A 21,814-nucleotide genomic window follows, 5' to 3' on the forward strand; every position below is an offset into this window, starting at 1 on the left:
ATCTAGTGGCTCCCTTTTCTATGTTTCCATAGCAATTTCTATACCCCTCAGTGTACCTTCCATTAAGGCAAAGACTGGATTCCACTCATCTCTGTATCTGTCCCATGAACTCACAAAGGGCCCAATAGCAGTTAGGAAAATCAATGAATAAATAAATGAATAAATCCTGACATCTTGTTCATTTAAACTTCATTTTATAGAGATTATATAGAAATTTAGTTTCCAATGTATAAGAATATATTTTTAAATGATTACATGAATACAAGTTTCCTTACTCTCTAACAGACTAATCAGTGTTACTTAATAAAAAAGTATAGCTGTCTTTACACAATGTCTTCAAAAAGCTAAGCGACACAATGAAAAAAGTCAATCTCTCTTCTCAAATGTTATACTATAAACTTTAAAAAAAAACTATAACCATACTCTTTCCATTCTAAATAGATTTTGTTTAAACATCTTCCACAATCAACTTCCCACTCCTCAAATTTCTTTTCCTTTAAAACTTAACTTTATGATAACAGAAAGAGATTATATGATGAATTCCTGCGTGTATTACGTGGGGGAAGGGGGTACTCGGTACTAAACCCTGGGGCATTCTATCGCCACACCACAACCCCAGCCCATTTTTATTTTTTATTTTGAAAGAGGGTCTCAGTAAATTGCTAAGGCTAGCCTCAAACCTGCAATCTACCTGTCTTGGTCTCTCAAGTATTGGGATTATAGGCACACCAAAGCCAGCTAACTTCCTTACTCATGAAACCACAATGTTTTGGTTTTAGATTGTTAGAATGGGGAGAGTTAGTGTAGAGGGCAGCCCTTCATAAAACCTGACTCATGGTAGTAGGGCAAATACAGTCATTACTTGTGTGACCTAAGAACAGCAACATTGATACTAAAAATGCTGACTTCAAGATAGCAGACACCTTAGTTATAGGATAACCACAGCAATCAATCAGTAGGTCACTGCATACACTAAAGAATACTTGTATTTCCACTTGAGAAAATAAAACAAATACTGACCTTAGCTCCAGGAAGTACTTCATTCTGTTTCAACGTGAGACTCAACTCCAACCTACCAATTAATCCTCCAATCTGCACTGGATCAGATGGTGCTATCTCTGGTAAATTTCTTGTTAGTTGTGGGTGTGGCTCATAAACAATTTTGGGATTCCAGCTAGGAGATAGCTTTGGCTCAGTTTCCTGCAATAATGCAAAAAGAAGGAAATAACTATTTAAAACTTTAGAGCAAATAAATTGGAATGCAAAATATAAATGTCAACTCGATAGGCAGAACTGTATCGTTACAATGGATAAACCAAGATCTTTTAGCTAAAATGAAAGAGTGCTGTTAGCATAGTAACTGAGACACAGCATGGGAAAGGACCTTATGAAAAGAAAAACAATATCTGTTCAAGTTACAGTAATAATGACACTTGTCATTAAAAATGTGATTTGTGAAATGTCTTAAAAATAAATAATGGAATGACTGATCTTTAAAAGGATTTTGTACTCTTGGAAGACATAAACAGTTCTTTAATTATAACCATTTTCTTAAGGCATGATTTGTAAGATAAACTATCAGCAATACATTCATTCTCTAAGGTAAATCTGAACACTGCTTAATTTCTTATTTGTACTGTAAAAGGATACTAGACGTTAATATACCATTTTGCCCCAAGTCATAATACATAACATTTCTCCATCAATACACAGAAAACTGGTAGAAAAGACAATATAAGCTGAGTGTTTTTAAATCTCTGAATTATATATCCCTATTACTAAATATTGTGTTAACTCCCAAACCAGATGGAGACTCATTAACACATACTATACGCCCTACCAAAATGTAATAGCCCTCATTTAAACCTTGATCAGGTTTGGAGGCTTCTGTTTTGCTTTTCTTACCGCTGGTGCAGTGGAACACACCGGGGAAGACTTTGCTGATGCAGAGAACTCATCCCAGAAGAGACACACTCCAGAGAGCTGCAGTGACTTATGAGCAAACGCTGTGGGCTGATGAACATTAATTCCTGAGGATTCATCAGCAGTTTCATCACAGTATACAGTTCTGAAAGTAAAAAAACAAAATGAGCATTTGAACAAAACTCCTAGAAAAACCTATTTGCAATAATAAAAAATGGAGCTGGGCATGGTGGCGCACGCTTGTAATCCCAGCATTCGGGAGGCTGAGACTGAAGGATCGCGGTTCGCAGACAGCCTCAGCTACTTAGTGAGGCCCTCTGCAACTCAGTGAGACCCTGTTTCAAAATAAAGAATAAAAAATTGGGCAGGAGGTGTAGCTCGGAGGCCAAATGCCTCAGGGTTCCATCCCCAGACTAATAATAATAATAATAATAATAATAGTAATAATAATAAAAATGGAGAGCTTCTAAATTAAAAGGGATTTTTCAGATGTTAGCGTAGAATATGACTATAATAATGTCTACAATGTAGGTCATCATCACTACATTTTTTACTCTAGTAAATCATTCACAAAGAGACCTTAACACCAAGAAAAATAACTTTATTTGGCTCTTAAACTGGAGGGGAAAAATTAGCTTCCTAAAATTGGCTGAACTCTCACAAAATATCCCTTGGAAACGATGAAATACCATTTCAAGCCACAAATCTGAAATAAATGACATTTCTTGAATTCCTGTGTGACCAACATTCAGTTTAAACAAGATAATGAATGGGGTTCAAAATGCAAGAGATTAGTTAGATACAGTTCTAAAGTAATGCCCCCCACTTTCAAAGAGTAGTTAACAATAACTAATGTGTTTTGTGAAAGACAGAAACCACAAGATACTATTTAAACTTTGAAGGAAGCCCCCAGTAGATGGGCATCAATACATTTAAAAATGTTTATTTTATTTTATTTTGGGCGGGTCTGGAGATGGAACCCAGGGGCATTCAACCTCCAAGCTACACTCCCTGCCTTATTTTTTTATTCTTTTACTTTGAAACCGGGTCTCACTGAGTTGCGGAGGGCCTCACTAAGTAGCTGAAGCTGTCCGCGCACCGCGATCCTCCGGTCTCAACCTCCCGAATGCTGGGATTACAAGTGTGCGCCACCATACCCTGCTCGAATTTAAAAATTTTAAAGCAACCTGTTTACATCTTTTTAAGTAAACTACTACTTCGCATGTTAGCCCAGAGAATCATCAAAGACAGCTAGGCATGGTGTGGCCGTCTATCACCCCAGGGCCTGGCAGACTGAGGTCAAGGCCAGCTTTGGAAACTTGGGGAAGCCCTGCTGGGGAATGCAACTCAGAAGTAGAGCACCCCTGGATTCAACCCCTAGTGCCACAATAAACAGAGAGAGAGAGAGAGAGAGAGAGAGAGACAGAGAGAGACAGAGAGAGACAGAGAGAGACAGAGAGAGAGAGAGGCTATTACAAAAAAGAAAGAACCCTCAGAGAACTACCAGAGTAGCACTAGATTCAGCACAGCAAAGCCAAAGTCTTTCACATTAATAAAACGTGCCAGAATATTGCATGGCTCACATGAAAATAAACACTGACACTCTAAAAAAGGGTACCTTAAATGTAGTAGTATTCAAGCTTTTAAGTTGAAAGATATCAACTAAAAGAAAATTACTTGCTTTAAATTCGACATAGTATCATATATACTTACACCTGACTTGTACTTTAAAATTTCAATAACGAGATTAGAACATAAAGAGCACTTTACTCTGAAATTACACAATATTTTAATTTAATGCATCACCTCTGGTCTCCAAAAGTATCCTTGAATTTTTTTTTCAGTACTGGGGATTGAACCCAAGGCCACTGATACATACTGGGCAAATATTCTACCAACAAGCCACATCCCAGGCCCACCATCCTGAAATTTACTGTGAGAGTTAGAATAGAGTCATTTATTTTCAGATACAAAAATTCTTACCTTTCTATTCGAATTTCAAGTGCAGTTCCAGTTTTGGAATTTTCTGGCACATGTTCAATTCTTAAAACAGTGTCTATAAAAGTGACTTTAACTCTTCTTAGTACTGGAATAAGCAAGTAATCGTCAATGAAAGAACCATACACAAATAAAACTTTTTTTTTCTTTCGGGATTGGGGACCTCTGAGCTACACTCCCAGCCATATTTTATTCTTTATTTTGAAACAAGGTCTCACTAAGTTGCAGAGGGCCTCACTAAGTAGCTGAGGCTGGCCCTGGACTCCAGTCTCAGCTTCCCAAGCACTGGGATTACAAGCGTGCACCATCATGCCCAGCTTTTTTTTTTTTTTTTTTTTTTTTTTTTTTTGTGGTACTGGGGTTCCTGGAAGCCCTTCTACCTCCGAGCTACACTCCCAGACCTATTTTTACATATTTTTTTATTTGGAAACAGGGTCTCCTAAGCCAGCACACGCGGCTGGCTTCGAACCTGCGCGATCCTCCTGTCTCTGCCTCCCAAGCACGGGGATTACAAGCATGCGCCACCAAACCCGGCCACACCCAGCTTTAAATAAAAATATTTTAATGAAAGAAATAAATCCAGGCGTGGTGGCGCACGCTTGTAATCCCAGCATTCAGGAGGCTAAGACTGAAGGATCGCTGTTTGCAGACAGCCTCAGCTACTTAGTGAGGCCCTCCGCAACTCAGTGAGACCCAGTTTCAAAATAAAGAATAAAAAATAGGGCAGGGGGTGTAGCTCGGAGGTCGAATGCCCCTGGGTTCCATCCCCAGACCCGCAAAAGAAAAGAAAAGAAAGAAATACTAGGCGTTGATCAAAATGAAGAAGACAGTTTAATCGTCTTTAAAAGCCCAAATCCTGAGTTTTGTAATAAATCATGTGCTTTACTGAACACTGACTCAAGCTACGTCTCAACAGAGACTCAGGGCAGTGACTAGTACTGTCTTCTGAACTCTAACCCCATCATGCTGCAAACATAATAAACAGAAAAAAACTAGGGAACAAAAGAAACAAGCAATTAAGTACAATATTTTAAATAACCTCACTTCTAACATGCTGAAATAGAAACAGTAATTCTTTTAGAATTCATTCCAAGAGTTGCCTTATACAAAGCTTAATTCGTTAAAGGTACTAAACTTAAGTAAAATCTGAAATTTTGAAAATGGTAAATAATGCCAAACCTGTTTCAATGGTTTCAGCAAACTTTTCAAGTCCTTCAAAAGGCTGGGATCCTTCTCCTTGTTCATCTGTTAGCTTCTGGTTAAGACACTCTTTTGCCAGTTGCATACTGCTGGTCATGAAACTTGACCAATACATAGGCTCAGAACCAGTTGCTGCAGAAAATGTAGATTAGTCCCTAAATAATTCTCAAAGTTACAATGCCATTGCTTAAATAACACATATCAAGTAATTTTTTTTTCTTTTTTGTGGTACTGGGGATTGAACCCGGGGGCATTCTACCACCAACCTACATCCCCAGCCCCATTTTTTTTTTTATTCTTTATTTTGAAACAGGGTCTCACTAAGTTGCAGAAGGCCTCACTAAGTAGCTGAGGTTGGCAGCAAACCTGTGATCCTCCTGCCTCAGCCTCCCAAGTACTGGGATTACAAGTGTGTGCCACCACACCCAGCTCAAGTAGATTTTTAACATTATGTATCACTCATTATAATATTCTAGAAATTACTCTTGAGATTTAAACATAACTAAGACTCCCACACCAAGAAAAGATCACAGAAAAAATTAGATACACATGTGATCTCATGTCATGTTTTACTTTTATCAAATATTAATTCATGTATTCATTCAACAAGAATATGACATGTTTTACATATGCACAATATTATTTTAAATATTATAAGCCTGGTATAGTGGCACATGACTGTAATCCCAGTATTTGGGAGGCTAAAATAGGAGGATTGCAGGTTCGAGGATAGCCTCAGCAAGTTAGTAAGGTTCTCAACAATTTACCAAGACTCTGTTTCAAAATAGAAAATAATATCAGAATGGAGTATAGCTCAGAGGTAGATGTCCTTGGGTTAAATCTCAAGTACCTCAAAAAAGAAACAAACAAGCAATCCAGGTAGCAGACTTGACTTGGCCTGCAGTCCATAGTTTGTTAACTCTGATGTAGTGGATTAAAAAAATGAATTGTGCTGGGCGTGGTGGTGCACGCTTGTAATCCCCGCGCCTGGGAGGCGGAGACAGGAGGATCGTGCTGGTTCCAGCCCCACTGGCTTAAGTGACCCTGTTTCTAAAAATAAAAAAGTTTAAAATAGGTCTGGGAGTGTAGCCCAGAGGTAGAAGGGCTTCCAGGAACCCCAGTACCACCAAAAAAAAAAAAAAAGAATTGTGAATTCTGCCCCCAGAAAACTTACAATATAGTGAAACAATAAGGTACTATCAAGAAGAATTGAACGGCCACTATAAGCCAAGCATGCCAGGGCACGCCTGTAATCCCAGTACTAGAGAGTACTGAGACCGGCGGGTTACAGGTCTGAGGACGGTCCTAGCGATGTAGCAAGGCCCTCAGAAACTTAGCGAGACCTTGTTTTCAAAACAAAATTTTTTTAAAAAAAGGACTACTGGTGTAGCTGAAAGTAAAACGTCCCTGAGTCCAATCATCAGCCTCCCAAGTACTGGGATCACAACCATGTACCGCCATGGCCTGCTTAATGAAGTATTCAAAAAGGAGAAATACTTGAAAGTGTGACTTCGTATATGGAAGTATTATATCTGCCCATGAGAGTTAAAAATACTCTTGTAAGTTAAATATCAGATTATTATATAGGGTATCAACTTCAAAATACAGGCCACTGTAATTCTACTAAGTATAACTTACACTTTGGGGGCAGCCAAAGGCAGCATTTGGGATTAAAATTCTATTATGCATACATTCATGCCTATCGCCTTACACTTACCAATTCTATCTCGTTCTACCAACTCTTCTGTAAGTAGGTATTTTGCTGTAAAGAAGCGCATGCCCTTCCTCCTGCCTACCTTACGTGTTTATTTATATTAGGATAGACGTTGGGATGTTTTTAGTATGTTACAATCCATCATTGTCATATTCTTTGTAAACACTCCAAGTTGTCCCAGATTTGGCCAATGGAAATCCCTTCAAGTTCTTTCAACACTTCTCCACCAATCTTTGAGCGACTCTTCCTTGTTTGGGGCATAATATTCTGAATCTTTAAAGTAAGCCGGGCGTAGTGGCGCACGCTTGTAATCCCCGCGCTTGGGAGGCAGAGACAGGAGGATCGCGCAGGTTTGAAGCCAGCCGCGCGCGCTGGCTTAGGAGACCCTGTTTCCAAATAAAAAAGTATAAAAAATAGGTCTGGGAGTGTAGCCCGGAGGTAGAAGGGCTTCCAGGAACCCCAGTACCACCACAAAATAAAAAATAAAAAAAATAAAGTACAAGCCACTCTCCATAACTGGTAATGAATAATTATATGAAGCAGATTATATTAAAATTCTTGTGAGTAAACAGGGAAACAACTCTATGTTATAATCTCATGCCTCCTTGATAGAGCCAAGGTAATAAATACTGAATTTAATGCAATCAGGTTACTTTCTTAATTGCAGAAGGGTAAAAAAAGAAGCCAATAAAACAGTAACATATAGCACACCTACCTAGGCGCGGTCTGGGTCGAAACACCATTTCTAACCCTTTTACTTCCAGTGCACAATTATCCTGCAGCAGCGAGCCCCATGGAACTGACAGAGAAATTGACTGAATGAATCCTTTAGTGACTTCTAAAGGTGCATCTGCTGACTCCAGGATTTCATTGAGACACTAAAAAAAAAAAAAAAACAAGTTCATTTTGAAATCACACAAACAAGAACATAATACTGCTAATTTTTCTTTTTCTTTTTTCTTTTTTTGGTGGTACTGGGGGTGGAACCCAGAGGCTTTCTACCTCCAGGCTATACTCCCAGACCTATTTTATATTTTATTTGGAAACAGGGCCTCACTAAGTAGCTGAGGCTGGTTTCGAACCTGTGTGATCCTCCTGTCTCAGCCTCCCAAGCGTGGGGATTACAAGCGTGTGCCACCACGCCCGGCTACTGCTAACTTTTTCAAAGATGTGAATGTGCCCTCACAAGTGCCAAGCACTTGAAATTGTAAAAAAAAAAAAAAAAAAAAAAAAGCGGAGACCAAGATAGAGATGCCTCCCAGTCTCATTAAGTTTACAAGATGGTATACAATGAATGAATCATTTAACTAAAGCATGTTAACTTATATGATCAACAAAACAGAGCGGGCTCTTTGAGCACCTAACCTGTAGGACCACGAGGGAAGACACTGAGGAAGTGTGATCTGGGGAAGAAGTTAACTAGTGAGGTGGTCCAGGCAGAGGAGAAGGCGTGCAGGGGGCAAAGAAAGCAGAAGCCAGAGTACATGTACATGGATTTGAGACACAAGAGTACTGGAAAAACAACAGTTGCTTCAGGCTTTAGTGTGTTCAGGTGAAGACTCAGAGATAAGCCTAGATAAATAAGGAGACTGAGATTCTAAGAGCTTTGTAATACACGGGGACAAATCTGAAATTTCTCTCCAGGAGCGATGTGAAGCCACTGCAGGACGCTAAGAAAGGTCACCACCATGCGATTCACTCTGAGGGGTGCCTTCTGCTGCCATGTGGAACATAACTGGAGAGCAGGAAGCTATGAGCACCAGGAGCTAAAGAAAAGGGTCTGGTAGGAACAGCAGCAGTGAGAACAGTTAGAAGTAGATGAATTTCGAGCCGGGCGTGGTGGCGCACGCTTGAAATCCCCGCGCTTGGGAGGCGGAGACAGGAGCATCCGGGGTTCTCAGACAGCCTCAGCTACTTAATGAGGCCCTCTGCAACTTCTTAGTGAGACCCTGTTCCAAAAAAGAATAAAGAATAGGGCTGGGGGTGGAGCTTGGAGGTAGAATGTCCCTGGGATCAATACCCAGCACCACAAGACGTAGATGAATTTTTGTTCTGTATTTAGGAAGCAGAACTGACATTATGAGGAATAAAGAAAAGAAACTAAGAATGACACCCAGGAGCCTTGTCAGCACCACTAAGCAGGTAACAAAATGATAGGAGGCCTTAGAGAGACCTTAAAGAAAAGGAACACTGTACAACAGGCTAAGAAAAAGGAATCTAGCGGCACCACCGGGCCTGCCTGCACTTGGGAGGCTGAGACAGGGGGATGGATCCCAGGTCTGAAGCCAGCCTTAGTAACTCAGTGAGGCTCTCAGCAACTTTGTGAGACTTTATTTCCAAATTAAAAAGAAAACTGGTCTGGGGGTATATCCTGGAGATAGAAGGCCCCTGAGTTCCATCCCCAGTACCACAGGTAGAATAAAATTCAACAAAAGCTGGGCGTGGTGCCGCAAGCTTATAATCCCAGCACTTGGGAGGCTGAGACAGGAGGATGGCACAGGTTCAAAGCCAGCCTCAGCTTAGTGAGGCTCTCAGCAACTTAGTGAGACCCTGTTTCCAAATAAAGTATAAAATAGGCCTGAGAGTATAGCCCACAGGCAGAAAAGCCCCTGGGTTCCATCCCCAGTGCCACACACACACACACACACACACACACACACACACACACGACACCATTGAGAAGTTAATTGGCAAGCCATAGACCCTGGGTTCCATCACCAGTACCACACACACACAAAAAAAAAAAAAATTCAAAATCAGGACCCAGAAAATTGTGAAAAGAAATTTAAAAAAAGGAAGAGTGGTCAGTGTAACACAAGCTAACAAGATGTCAGTTGTTTTTCAAGTATTTTTAAATACTTTTACTGGTGCACTGTAACTAGACAGCGTAATGAGATTCAAAGGGATGCTTCCATAGCAGACCGCCTCCCACCCGCGCGCCCCCTGCCTCCCCACTGTCAGTGAGGCTGTAGTGATCACCTCCACTCGGAACAGCATCTAGCCGTCCCCTTCCTCACACCTCGTTCTGCCCTCCCTTCCTCCCCCTCCCCTCCCAGCGTCCTACTGGCCTCTCTCCTGTTTATCTGAAGTCTGTTTCCTAGTTTCTCTCCAGCTTCTATAGATGAGATAAAACATATGATCTTTGACATTCTGAGACCGGCTGATCTCACCTGGCATAATATTTTCTAGTTCTATCCATTTCCCTGCAAATGACATACTTTTGTCTTTATGGTGGGTCAAATTCCATTATATGCATATTCCACATTTTCTTTACCATCCATCTGTTTACAGATGCCTAAACGGTTCCATAACTGGGCTACTGTGGCATGCGTTGCTGTGACTATCGTAGTCTTGCTTTAATTCTTTTGGAAAGACACCACGGAGTGGTGTATCTGGACCCGATGGCATTCCAGTCCTCCTCTTTGGCGGGCCCTCCACACTCATCTCCATCGTGGTTGCGCTGATTACATCCCCTCAGCGATGTATACGAGTTCCTATTTCCCCACATCCTCACCAGCATTTACTATTTGTATTCTCAATGACTGACATTCTAACTAGACTTAGACAGAATCTAATGGTAGCTTTCATTTGTACTTCTCTGATTACTAGTGATGTTGAATATTTTTTATATATTTGTTGGCCATTTGTATTCCTTTTGAGAAGTGTCCATTTAGTTCAATTGCCCAGTTTTTTAATTGGGTTGTTAAGTGTTAAGTTTTTTGAGTTCTTTACATACTCTAGATACTAGTCCTCTATCAGAGGAGTAGTTGGCAAATATTTTCTCCCATTCTGCAGGCTATCTATTCAAACTTTTTTTTTTTTTTTGCATTTCTGGAGATGGAACCCAAAGGCTTTTGACCTCTGAGCTACACCCCCTGCCCAATTTTGTATTCTTTATTTTGAAACAGGGTCTCACTGAGTTGCAAAGGGCCTCACTAAGTAGCTGTCCGCAAACCGCGATCCTCCTGCCTCAGACTCCCAAATGCTGGGATTACAAGCGTGCGCCACCACTCCCGGCTCCATTCAAACTCTTATTGAACCCTTTGCTGCACAGAGCTTTTTAACTTGATGGCATCCCATTTACTGGTTTTCTATTTTGTCCTTAGCTTCAGGAGTCTGACTGAGGAAGTTTATACCAGCACCTATATGTTGGAGAGTTGATCCGATATTTTCTTATAGTAATTGCAAATTTTATGATTTAATTTCTAGGACTTCGATCCATTTCAAGTTAACTTGTGCAGGGTGAGAGATAAGGGCTGAAATTTCATTCTTCTATATATGGATATCCAGTTTTTCCAATTTCATTTGTTGAAAAGGCTGTCTTTTCTCCAGTGTGTTTTTAGCACCTTGGTCAAAAATCAACTGGCTTTGTGTGTGAGGATTAACCTGTGTTCTCTATCCTGTTTCACTGGCTGATGTGTCTGGTTTTAATGCCAATACCATGTTTTTATCACTGTAGCTCTGTAATACAAGATTACGTATTATGATGTCTCCAGCATTGGTTCCTATTGCTCAAGATGCTTTCACTACTCTGGATCTTTTGTTTTTTTCCATATGGATTTTAGGAGCATTTTTTCCTAGCACTGTGAAAAAAAAAATGATGTTGGCTTTTTTGTTTTTTGGTTGGTTTTTTTTTGTGTGTGTGTATGGTACTGGGGGTGGAACCCAGGGGCTTTTCTACCTCCAGCCTATACTCCCAGACCTATTTTATACTTTCTACCTCTGGGCTATACTCCCAGACCTATTTTATACTTTATTTGGAAACAGGGTCTCACTAAGTTGCTGAGAGCCTCACTCAGTAGCTGAGGCTGGCTTTGAACCTGTGCGATCCTCCTGTCTCTGCCTCCCAAGCGCTGGGATTACAAGCGTGGCCACCACGCCCGGCTGATGTTGGCGTTTTAACAGGAATTGTGTTGAATCTATGAATCACTCTTGTTAGTCTGGCCATTGAACAGTACTTATTCTGTGTGTTTAAGAACATGGGAAGTCTTTCCATCTCCTAAGCTTTTCCATTTCTTTCTTCAGTGTTCTATACTTTTCATTATAAAGGTCTTTTACCTCCTTGAATAGATTTATTCTTAAGTTTTTTTTGAGGCGATTGTAAATGAAATTATTTCCATATTTCTTTTTCAATGGATTTGTGATTAGTGTACTGAAAAGCTAACGATTTTTCTAAGTTGATTTTGTATCTGATTATTTTTCACACAGACCAAAAAAAGGTCACACTTGTCTCTACTGTAACATTTGACAAATAATTGGTAATATATTTCTGCAACTTAAGGCAATTTATTTATTTATTTATTTATTTGTTTGTTTGTTTATTTATTTTTGGTACCGGGGGTGGAACCAAGGGTCGGAAACCCAGGGTCTTTTCTACCTCTGGGCTATATGCCCAGGCCTATTTTATACTTTATTTGGAAATAGGGTCTCACTAAGTTGCTGAGAGCCTCACTAACTAGCTGAGGCTGGCTTCAAAACTATGTGATCCTCCTACCTCAGCCTCCCAAGCGCTGGGATTACAAGTGTGTGCCACCACATCTGGCTAAGGCAATTTTATCATATGTCAATAAAGTGTTAAGTAACAAAGCAATCAAAACAAATTATTAAATTAAAATTTAATAGTTTTATTAAATTATGTAACAAACTGAATGTAATAAATTACTAATGTCTATCTTTCTGGCCATACTGAGTTCCTGGAAGAAAAGGGTCTTTGTTTAATTCACAATTATATTCCCTGCCCCTCACAATGGAACATACTGAAAGCTCAATAAATGCACTGAATTCCTTAATGAAAGAACTTCTATTTTAAAAATTAAGATAAGTCACAATAAAGAGTTGGAAAGTAGTGAATCATTAAACCCAACATCCCACCAATGTGAATTTTCTTCCGTCCAGGTTTTGCCTGTTTCTAGGCACAAGGAGTTCATCAAACTTCGGCCCGGCCTGTTCTAACTGTGGAACAGCCCAAGGTTCCTGGCCTCCAATCCCCACTCCTGCTGCAAGCCCTGTTTAAAACAGTTATCTTCAAACTGTGGTGTCTACACCCAGAAGTCCAACAAGTGATTCATACGGATAGGAGAAGGAAATTAGATGTTCTATAGTAGGTATTTCAAATTTTACATTTAAAAAGTTCTACCAATACTTAATATACAAATGGGCCAGCACACTCATTTCGGCCATACAAGTACCAACCGCAGAGAGAGAGCACAGTCCCACAACATGGAAAAATTCAAAGTGGTACTCTCAGTTGGATGTTCCATCCCAGCACACTGAAACTGACTTCAGCATTCTACATAATAAAAATATGCTATATAATAGAGCGGGGCGTGGTGGCGCACACTTGTAATCCCAGTACTCTGGAGGCTGAGACAAGAGGATCGGGGTTCACGGCCAGCCTCAGGTACTTAGCAAGGCCCTCTACAACTTAATGAGACCTTGTTTCAAAATAAAGAATAAAAAAAAAATGGGCGTAGGGGTATAGCTTGGAGGTAGAATGTCCCTGCGTTCCACTGCAGTTCCTCAAAAAAAAAAAATTATATATGATAAATACATTCTACATACAAAAACAGTCTACATAATAAAAACAGACCTTTAAATACTAGCAATTTAGCTGGGCGTGCTTATAATCCCAGCATTTGGGAGGCCGAGACAGGAAAATAATGGTTTGCAAACAGTCTCATCTCCTTAGCAAGGCCCTTTGCAACTCAGTGAGACCCCATTTCAAAATAAAGAATAAAAAACAGGGCTGGAAGGCCGGGCGTGGTGGCGCACGCTTGTAATCCCTGCTTGGGAAGCAGAGACAGGAGGATCGCGCAGGTTCGAAGCCAGTCGCGCGCGCTGGTTTAGGAGACCCTGTTTCCAAATAAAAATATAAAATAGGTCTGGGAGTGTAGCCCAGAGGTAGAAGGGCTTCCAGGAACCCCAGTACCACCAAAAAAAAAAAAAAAAAAAGTAAAAAACCAGGTTGGAGGTGTAGCTCGAAAGTAGAATGCCCCTGGGTTCCATCCCTGGTACCTCAAAAAATATTTTTTAATTAAAAAAAAAATAGTAGCATCTTTGTAAAGAGTGAGTGACTTTCTGGTTTCCTGGTTTTTCTTATGGTCAAGTCTTTACAATTTGAGTTGAGAGATAAGCAGTTTCCTTTTACACAGTGTAAGTAGTTCTAAATGTGTAAACCATTCGCAAAATGACAAATTGCTACTACTAGTATATGACACCCAGCAGATATTTTCCAAACAAAATATTTATTTAATCTCTCTTTAAAATAAGAATAACATTTTAATAATGGGTAAGAAAATAAATGCTTTTCAAAGAATTACTTTACTATGGGGAGAACAATTTTAAAAACTGTACTTGGAAATTTCCCATTGTTCCATGATTTTGCTGTTGAAAACAATGTCTATTAAAAACACTGACTGTAGCCAGGTGTGGTGGTGCATGATTGTAATCCCAGTATTTGGGAGGCTAAGACAGGAGGACCACAGGTTCAAAGCCAGCCTCAGCAATTTAGTGAGGCTCTCAGCAACCTAGTGAGACCCTGTTTCCAAATAAGATATAAAATCAGGGTATAGCTTGAACGTAGAATGCCTCTAGGTTCAATCCCAGCACCTAAAAAAAAATTAATTAATTAAAAATTTTAAGAAAACACTGCCTATGGAGATATTTTGTTTGTTTTTTTGTGGGTTTTTTGTGGGTTTTTTGTTGTTGTTGTTGTTGTGTTTTGTTTTTGGTTTTTTTTTTTGCAGTACTGGGATGGAACTCAGGGGCATTCTACCTTTAAGCTACACCTCCAGCCCTATTTTTTATTCTTTATATTTTGAAACAGGGTCTGAGTCACAAAGGGCCTCACTAAGTAGTAGCTGAGGCTGTCCTCAAACCACGATCCTCCTGTCTCAGCCTCCCAAATGCTGGGATTACAAGTGTGTGCCACCACGCCCAGCTTGCCTGCATTTTTAAAACTCTATCTACACAGGTTACAAAAGGTTCAGAAATATGGAAAGACTATTCCAACTGATCTAAAAGTCTTCTGAACAAAGAATTTATGGAAAATAAAAGGTTTTAAACCAATTTTTTGTATTCTGAATATATAAAAATACATCTCCCAATTAATGAGAAAGACTGAGATCAGGGAATACAGAAACTCCATTGCCAATTTCAACAAAATCCTTTGCACCGTTCATATTTAAGAATTGAAACCGGGCATGGTGGTACACACCTGTAATCCCAATACTTGGGAGGCTAAAACAGAAGGATCACAAGTTCCAGACCAGCCTCAACAACTTAGCAAGCCCCTCAACAACTTAGTGAGACCTTGTTTCAAAATAAAATATAAAATAAGGTTCAGGGTATAGCTCAGAGTTAGAATTCCCCTAGGTTCAATCCCCAGTATACCAAAAAAAGAAAAAACTGAAACATTAGTCATGTAGCTAATGACGTAATTCTTCTATTAGGATTTATGAGTCCTTGTAGATAGTTTTATTTCAGACAGGGAAGTCATTAAAATCAAGTGTCAAAAGTAACTGAATTTAGAACCAGAATTTTGAATAGTTATACCTCAGATTTACAAACTGTATCTTAATCATCAACACACACACTAAAATAAATAGATCAGCAGCAGCAAATAACTTGCAGTAAACCAGAAGCTCTGACATCATTTTAATTGACAAAGCTCTTACTTTCAAAAACAAAACCATCCTGAGATTAAGTCTAGTCATAAATTATTTTGCCAATGATCCTGAGGTCAAACTATAAAATTCAAGAATCACCATTTCCAATTTCCTACAAGGATCAAATAAAATTATAAAAAATTAAAAAGCCTAGAACAATGCCTGACATAAACAGGTGTTCAGTAAACATTAACTGGCTTTCTCCTGGTCTTCAAATACGTGCTGCAATGAAAGCATGGTCTTAGAAAGGATATCCGAATTCCTGTTGAAACTCCTGTAGTTTTGTGAACTGGGCACATTATTTAACTCCGTCTTAAAATGTTAATAATGCTACCTTTTAGGGTTAATGTGAAGTCACTAAAGAATAATGCCTAAAAAATCACTCCCGCTACAAGACACTTAATAAATGTAAAGGGTTGGGGATATAGCTAAGTTGCAGCGTGTTTGTCTAGTATGTGTGAGGTCCTGAGTTCCATCCTCAGCACTGCAAAACAATTTTTAAAAAAATTCCAACTCTCTTTCAAGATAGTCTATTGAAAACTGTACCAAAAACATAGAATCGTGGGTTGTTAACGTAAAAAACATCAGAATCCCTATCTTCTTGTAAAAGGTACACCTATGTACTATACCCACACCGTATTAATGTCTATTAAAGTCAGGTGAATACTACGTCCACTATCATTTGGCTCTTTTTGCAGCCAGGACTACCCTGATGTAGGACTGGGTCTTCCTGCAAACTCAAACTAGGGCTCTTTATCCTGCTACTCCCCTAGTTTAACTCACCTACTTACTGATACAATTATACACTTATTCATACTCTCTAGCACAAATTATTAAGAGTTATAGTAAGGCTTTACCATAATTGAAGCTTTGTGAGGGCAAAGGGGAGAAGCCATTCCATTCTCACAGAACCCATGGGGGAATCGACTTCCTATAAAATACTATGCATTCAACCCCTAGATGCAGACGCAACTGAAGGGAATGAGCTGAAATATACCAGAAGCGCCTATGAGACACAATGCGTCAACTCGGCCTCTGGATGAAAAGTAGAAAACAGGCTTTTAAAACCGTGTGAAAATCGCAGCGTCAGCGCCTTTGCAACACCTGTTTTTACGATCTGTCACGTGAAGCAACCGGGGCACAACTCAACAGAACTGCGAGGGCCACACAACCACAGGCCGGCTCCACAAATTGGCCCTGCAAACATATAATCAAGCAAAGCTGGCAAACCGGCAGAGGAGACCTAGACCTAACTCTCTTCCTTCTGGCAAACGCTGGCCCGAGCCAACCCGAGCAAACGCGGTGTGCAAGCAGCCAATCCAAAATAAGTAAGGAGGGTTTTGACAGCCCACCGGTCCCCACTTCATCTTCCATCATTCCGGAATGTCATCCGATTTCAGAGGGTCTGTCTGTCACGACACCCCGCAGCCCTATCCATCCCAAGGAGCAGGAATGGTCACCTCTTTCCGCGGACCCTTTGCTGCCAGCTTCCTGGATCCCGAAGTAGTGACTCAAACTATCCCCATAGTGTAGACTCCAGTGCATCGGTTAAGTTTCTGGGACACGTGATTTGGGGAAGCAAACTTGGCTCGAAACGGATCAAACCACACTCGGAACACATTCCCCTGAGCCTTGCCACACTTGGACCCAAACAATTAACAGGGAGGGACGGAACGTCACCAATCTCGGATGGCACTCGTTCAAGTCGCCCCAAGCAGGCAGCGAGTCCTGCCCGCGGGCGGCCGGCAGCTCTTACCCATTTGTCCAAGGGGACCTGGGCGAGGGACCCGGTGCCCTGATACAGGTCCAGGCTGAGCTGCTCCAGGCTCAGCTTCTCCTGCAGGAAGTGGCCCAGGTACCGCTGCAGGAGGTACCGACAGGCCCTCTTCTTGATAGACTCTGAGAAGGGCCACGGCATGGCGGGGGTGGCAGCGGGGCCGGCGGGGGCTGCGGCGGCTCGGGCCTCGGGTCGAGGCTCCAGCTCCCGGCCGGGTCCCGGCGGCGTCTAAGCCCTGATCGGCCCCTGCATGTCGCTCGGCGCTGCCGACCCTCACGGGGACTCCATGGCCCGGCGCTGCGGCTCGCGCTAGGCCCGGCGGGGACGAGGCCCGACGAGTGACAGCCGCCGGGCCGGGACTTCCGGGGGTCTTCGTCAGCCCAGAGACGGAGTCACGAAGAGCGCGAGGGCCCAGGACGCGGGCTAAGGCCGCCGCCGCCGCCGCCGCGCAACCACCACCACCAATTTGTTGTCATCCACGAGGCGCGCTCCCGACCCCGGGGCGCTCCCGGCGCGTTCGCGAGACCCGGGCTCCTCGCGCGCGACCGGGCGCGGGCGGAAGTGACGTCACACGGGGCCGGGCGGGCGGGGATAAAGGTCCGGGTCGGAGCAGTTCCGGCGGCGAGGGGCGGGGCGAGGGCGGGGCGGGGGCGGGGCCGGCGCCGCGGGTCGGCTGCAGACGCCGGGCAGGAAGGGAGCGGGGGACGCCGGGCGCGCGCAGGTGAGCGGCCGCGGGGCGGGCTGCGGGCGAGGGTGGCCCCGAGCGGGCCGGGCGGCGGCGGGGCCCGCGGCAGCCGCACTGCTGCCGGGCAGTGGGAGGCGGCGGGCGGAGGGGCCGGCGTCCGGTGTGAGCGGGGTCTGGGGGCGGGGCTGGCCTGGCTGTCCCGGACCCTCGGAGCCCCCGGGAACTGAGCTTCCGGGACCGCGGCTCCGCGGCCGGGACCCCCCGGAGCCCCCCGCCACCCGAGCGCCAGCGGCGCCCTGGGCCAGCAAGTTACTGGCCCCCTGCCCCGGCCAGGCATTGTGCCCAAAGCTTCCCCGGCTGCTCTCGGGCTGCAGTTCGCCGGGCGCCCCTCCTGTACGCTGCCTCTGTCGTGGGCACCGGGACACTTGGGGGTTCGAGGCATTTTTTTGGACAGAGCTGCCTATTCTGATAAATGCCAAAGCCTTCCGACCTCCTGGGGACCTGCACGAAGTACTTGTGCCGTCCTGGGGAATCTGCGCAGTCGTTTGTCTGTCTGCTAGGAGGCAGCTCTTGCAGAGGCTTTAAGTTAGTCAGTCCCCAAAGGTCAGGGCGCAGGTGGCCCGGAAGGCAGGTAGATGTCCTGAATTTGAATGCTGGCGCTGACCCTTGTGAGCTGGGCCACCTTGAACTGGCCACTGCCCTCTGCGAGCCTGCGGTGCCTCCGGGGCCAAGTGTGAGCTTATTAGTATCTTAACCTCCCAGGGTTATTAGGAAGATTAGAAGATTTGAATAGGGCATGAACCTAATCGGTACTGAAGCACACTGCTGATTAGGTAAGAACGGTGAGCTCGTTTACGGTGTCGCTTACTCTCTTGGCAATTATTTCATCAATGCTAGCTAACGTAGCCCGGAAATGCTGACAGCGAAAGAGCTGGTTCTCCTTTCCACCGCCACCTCTCTGTTTTAGTTCCTGGCCGCTGTCCAGTATATATAGGTACTTGGATTGTTGGCGCCCCTCATTCTTTGTAGACGTCTAAGCATTACCAATAATAACTTCAGTTCGTTTGCTCTTTATTCATTCAAAAGTGTTTGTTAAGGTAGGGATGGTGGTTCATGCCTGTAATTCAGGAGTCAGGAGCCTAAGAACAGGAGGATTGCAGGCTCGAGATTCACGGGGTGACTTAATGAGGCCCCGTTTCAAAATAAAAAATAAAAACAATGAGCTGGCGTGTTAGACAGTGGTAGAACTCTCCCTCGGTTCAATCTTCAGTGCCACAGGGGGGAAAAATAATATATATAATGTATATGTGGGTGTGTGTATATATTCATGCATTATATGTGTATGTTTGTTAAGAACCCATTAAATGATCGTCACTGCATTTGGTGATGTGAAAAATGTAAAGAATCAGGCAGTGTAGAGCCATGTGTAGCATGCAGATGGCCCCTGGGTTCAATCCCCAGAACCCTCCCCACCAAAAAAATAACCTTCAAAGAGTTTATGCTCTAAAGTCATTCATTTACTTAGCAAATATTATTAATTATATATTTATAATACAAAATATTACAATCATTGATTACCTATTATATACCAGAGATCGTGCTGGGGATACAACAGTAAACAGATTGAGTTCCTGTCCTTTATTTTATTGGAAGGGGGGAAAGTATGCCATGTGATGATCTGTGCTGTAGGAATAAATAAAGCAGCGTAAAGGGAATTGAGAAAGGAGCGAGGGAAGATGTTTGCCTTTCTTGTATATGGCAGTAAGAGGAGGCCTCTCTTGCACTAAGATGACATTTTAGGGTCAGGTGTGGTAGCACATCCCGTAATCCCAGTATTGGGAGGCTGAGACTGGAGGGTCACAGGTTCAGAGCCAGCCTCAGCAGCTGAGCCAGGCCTTTGTAACTTGGAGAGATCATTTCCAAAGTAAAAATAAAATAGGGCTGAGGTATAGCTTGGAGGCAGAATGCCCCTGGCTTCAATCCTAGCACAACAGAAGAAAGGAAGGAAGGAAGGAAGGAAGAAAGAAAGAAAGGTTGATTTCAGAAGCAAGGCACATGGATATCTGGAAGGCCTGTTTTCCAGGCAAGGAGAACAGCAAGTGTGGGAGGCCCATGCTTGGTGTGTTCAGGAGTATCAGGAGGGACGTGAGGGGGAAAGGAACAGGTCATATGGGACCCCGTATTAAGGACTTGGGCTTCTGCTCTGAATGAAATGGGTCTGGCCTAAGTTTTTATAAGGTCATGCTAATTACTGTGTTGAAAACAGCCTGGGGGGAGGGGGGATATGGACACACCAAGACCAGTTAGAAGGAGATTGCAGTAATCGATACTGTGGTCCAAACTGGCATTTGGCCCAGAGCAGTAGCAGTGAAGATGATGAGGCACGAGTGGGTTCTAGATATATTTGAAGATGGTAAGACACATTTATAAGTAATAATTATAATACTTCCTATAAAAGGAGTATAAACAAAGTGGTATGGAAAATCTAAGGTAAGAGCTCATCTTGTAGTGAACTACAAGGCCTTGGGAGGTTTGAACTGGACTTTGGACAAATGAGTAAGATTTGGTCTTCATTCCCTGATTGCTAAAGAAGTAGTTTACTTTGAAATGTAGAATTACAGTCAGACTGTCCTTAGAATGCCTGCAGTTTCAGATATCAGAAAGGAAAATAAATACCAAAGATTTTATAATAATAGATAATAATACTCTATTCAAAGTGTTAGGTGTGTTTTGTATATTTTATGCTCTCTAGAAGAAATTCATCAAACATTAAGAATTAGGAGTCATCACTGTTACGCCATTAGCTCAAGTAGGATACAAACTCACCCAGTTGTAGTTGTGTTGTCTGTTTATTATCAAAGTTCCTAGCATAAATGGTAACACCTAGCATTAACTGAGGGAAATGAAAATAGTTACCCAACCAAATATTGTCCACTTTTTAAGAATTATATAAGGGGGTTTGAAGTGACAGGTCAGAAACAATATGCCACAGACAAAAAGGTTCATATCAGAACAATTATCCTTCAAAGAAATCCATGTTAACAAGTGAAATGAAAGAAAAGCCAATGAGATGTTGTTGACCTTTTTTAAGAGCTGCACCCGAGGAACAGAATTAGATCATCACAACTACCGGGGCCGTAATCCAGCAAAGTGTAGAGAGCACTGAACTTGGGGTCAAAAGCCGTGGATGTTCAGGGTGAGCGCTTTCTTCTTTAAGGATAGTTGTTTTGGGTTATTTTTTTTTTGGCTTTTTTTGTTTGTTTTTTGCAGGTCTGGGGATGGAACCCAGGGGCATTTGACCTCTGAGCTACACCCCCTGCCCTATTTTTATTCTTTATTTTGAAACCGGGTCTCACTGAGTTGCAAAGGGCCTCACTAAGTAGCTGAGGCTGTCCACGGACCGTGATCCTCTGGTCTCAGCCTCCTGAATGCTGGGATTACAAGCATGTATGTGCCACCACACCCGACAAGGATAGTTTTGATATATAATAAATAACAGAAAATATTTCTTAAACTAGCCGTGTATCCAGCACCATTCTAAGCACTTTCTGTATATTTGCTCATTTGGGTCCGTCAGCATCGCTTTAAGGTAGATATTATTCTTTGCTTCATTGTAGAGAGGAGGAATGTATAACTGGAAGGCTAAACTGTCTTAGCCTAAGTTGCAAAGTAACTTCCAGAGCTGAGCCTAGCGCCAGACTGTCAGCTTGAGGGCCTGGAGACCCCCACACCATACTGCCCACTGCTTATGTCAAACGGATTTTCCAGGCTATACAGTGCAGGCAAAAGTGCCTGTGACTGCTGGGCGTGGTGGCGCACACTTGTAATCCCCGCGCTTGGGAGGCGGAGAC

At 42.6% G+C, this 21,814-nt stretch overlaps 1 protein-coding gene across 1 annotated transcript in view; it reads right to left on the reverse strand.

The window, feature by feature from the left end:
- The window catches only part of ATG2B (autophagy related 2B), a gene marked incomplete at both ends in the record, with an annotated part of 73,877 nt that extends 56,458 nt beyond the window's left edge, over positions 1-17,419 (reverse strand). Inside the window, 6 exons of the mRNA XM_080707546.1 lie at positions 1,021-1,200; positions 1,906-2,068; positions 3,907-4,009; positions 5,101-5,253; positions 7,551-7,713; positions 17,258-17,419. Coding sequence (XP_080563672.1) covers positions 1,021-1,200; positions 1,906-2,068; positions 3,907-4,009; positions 5,101-5,253; positions 7,551-7,713; positions 17,258-17,419 — 924 coding nt within the window. The remainder of the gene's footprint in view (positions 1-1,020; positions 1,201-1,905; positions 2,069-3,906; positions 4,010-5,100; positions 5,254-7,550; positions 7,714-17,257) is intronic.
- Between the last annotated feature and the right edge of the window lie 4,395 nt (positions 17,420-21,814).

The sequence above is a fragment of the Muscardinus avellanarius genome, assembly GCF_963383645.1.
Source record: "Muscardinus avellanarius genome assembly, chromosome: 12".
NCBI lineage: Eukaryota > Metazoa > Chordata > Mammalia > Rodentia > Gliridae > Muscardinus > Muscardinus avellanarius.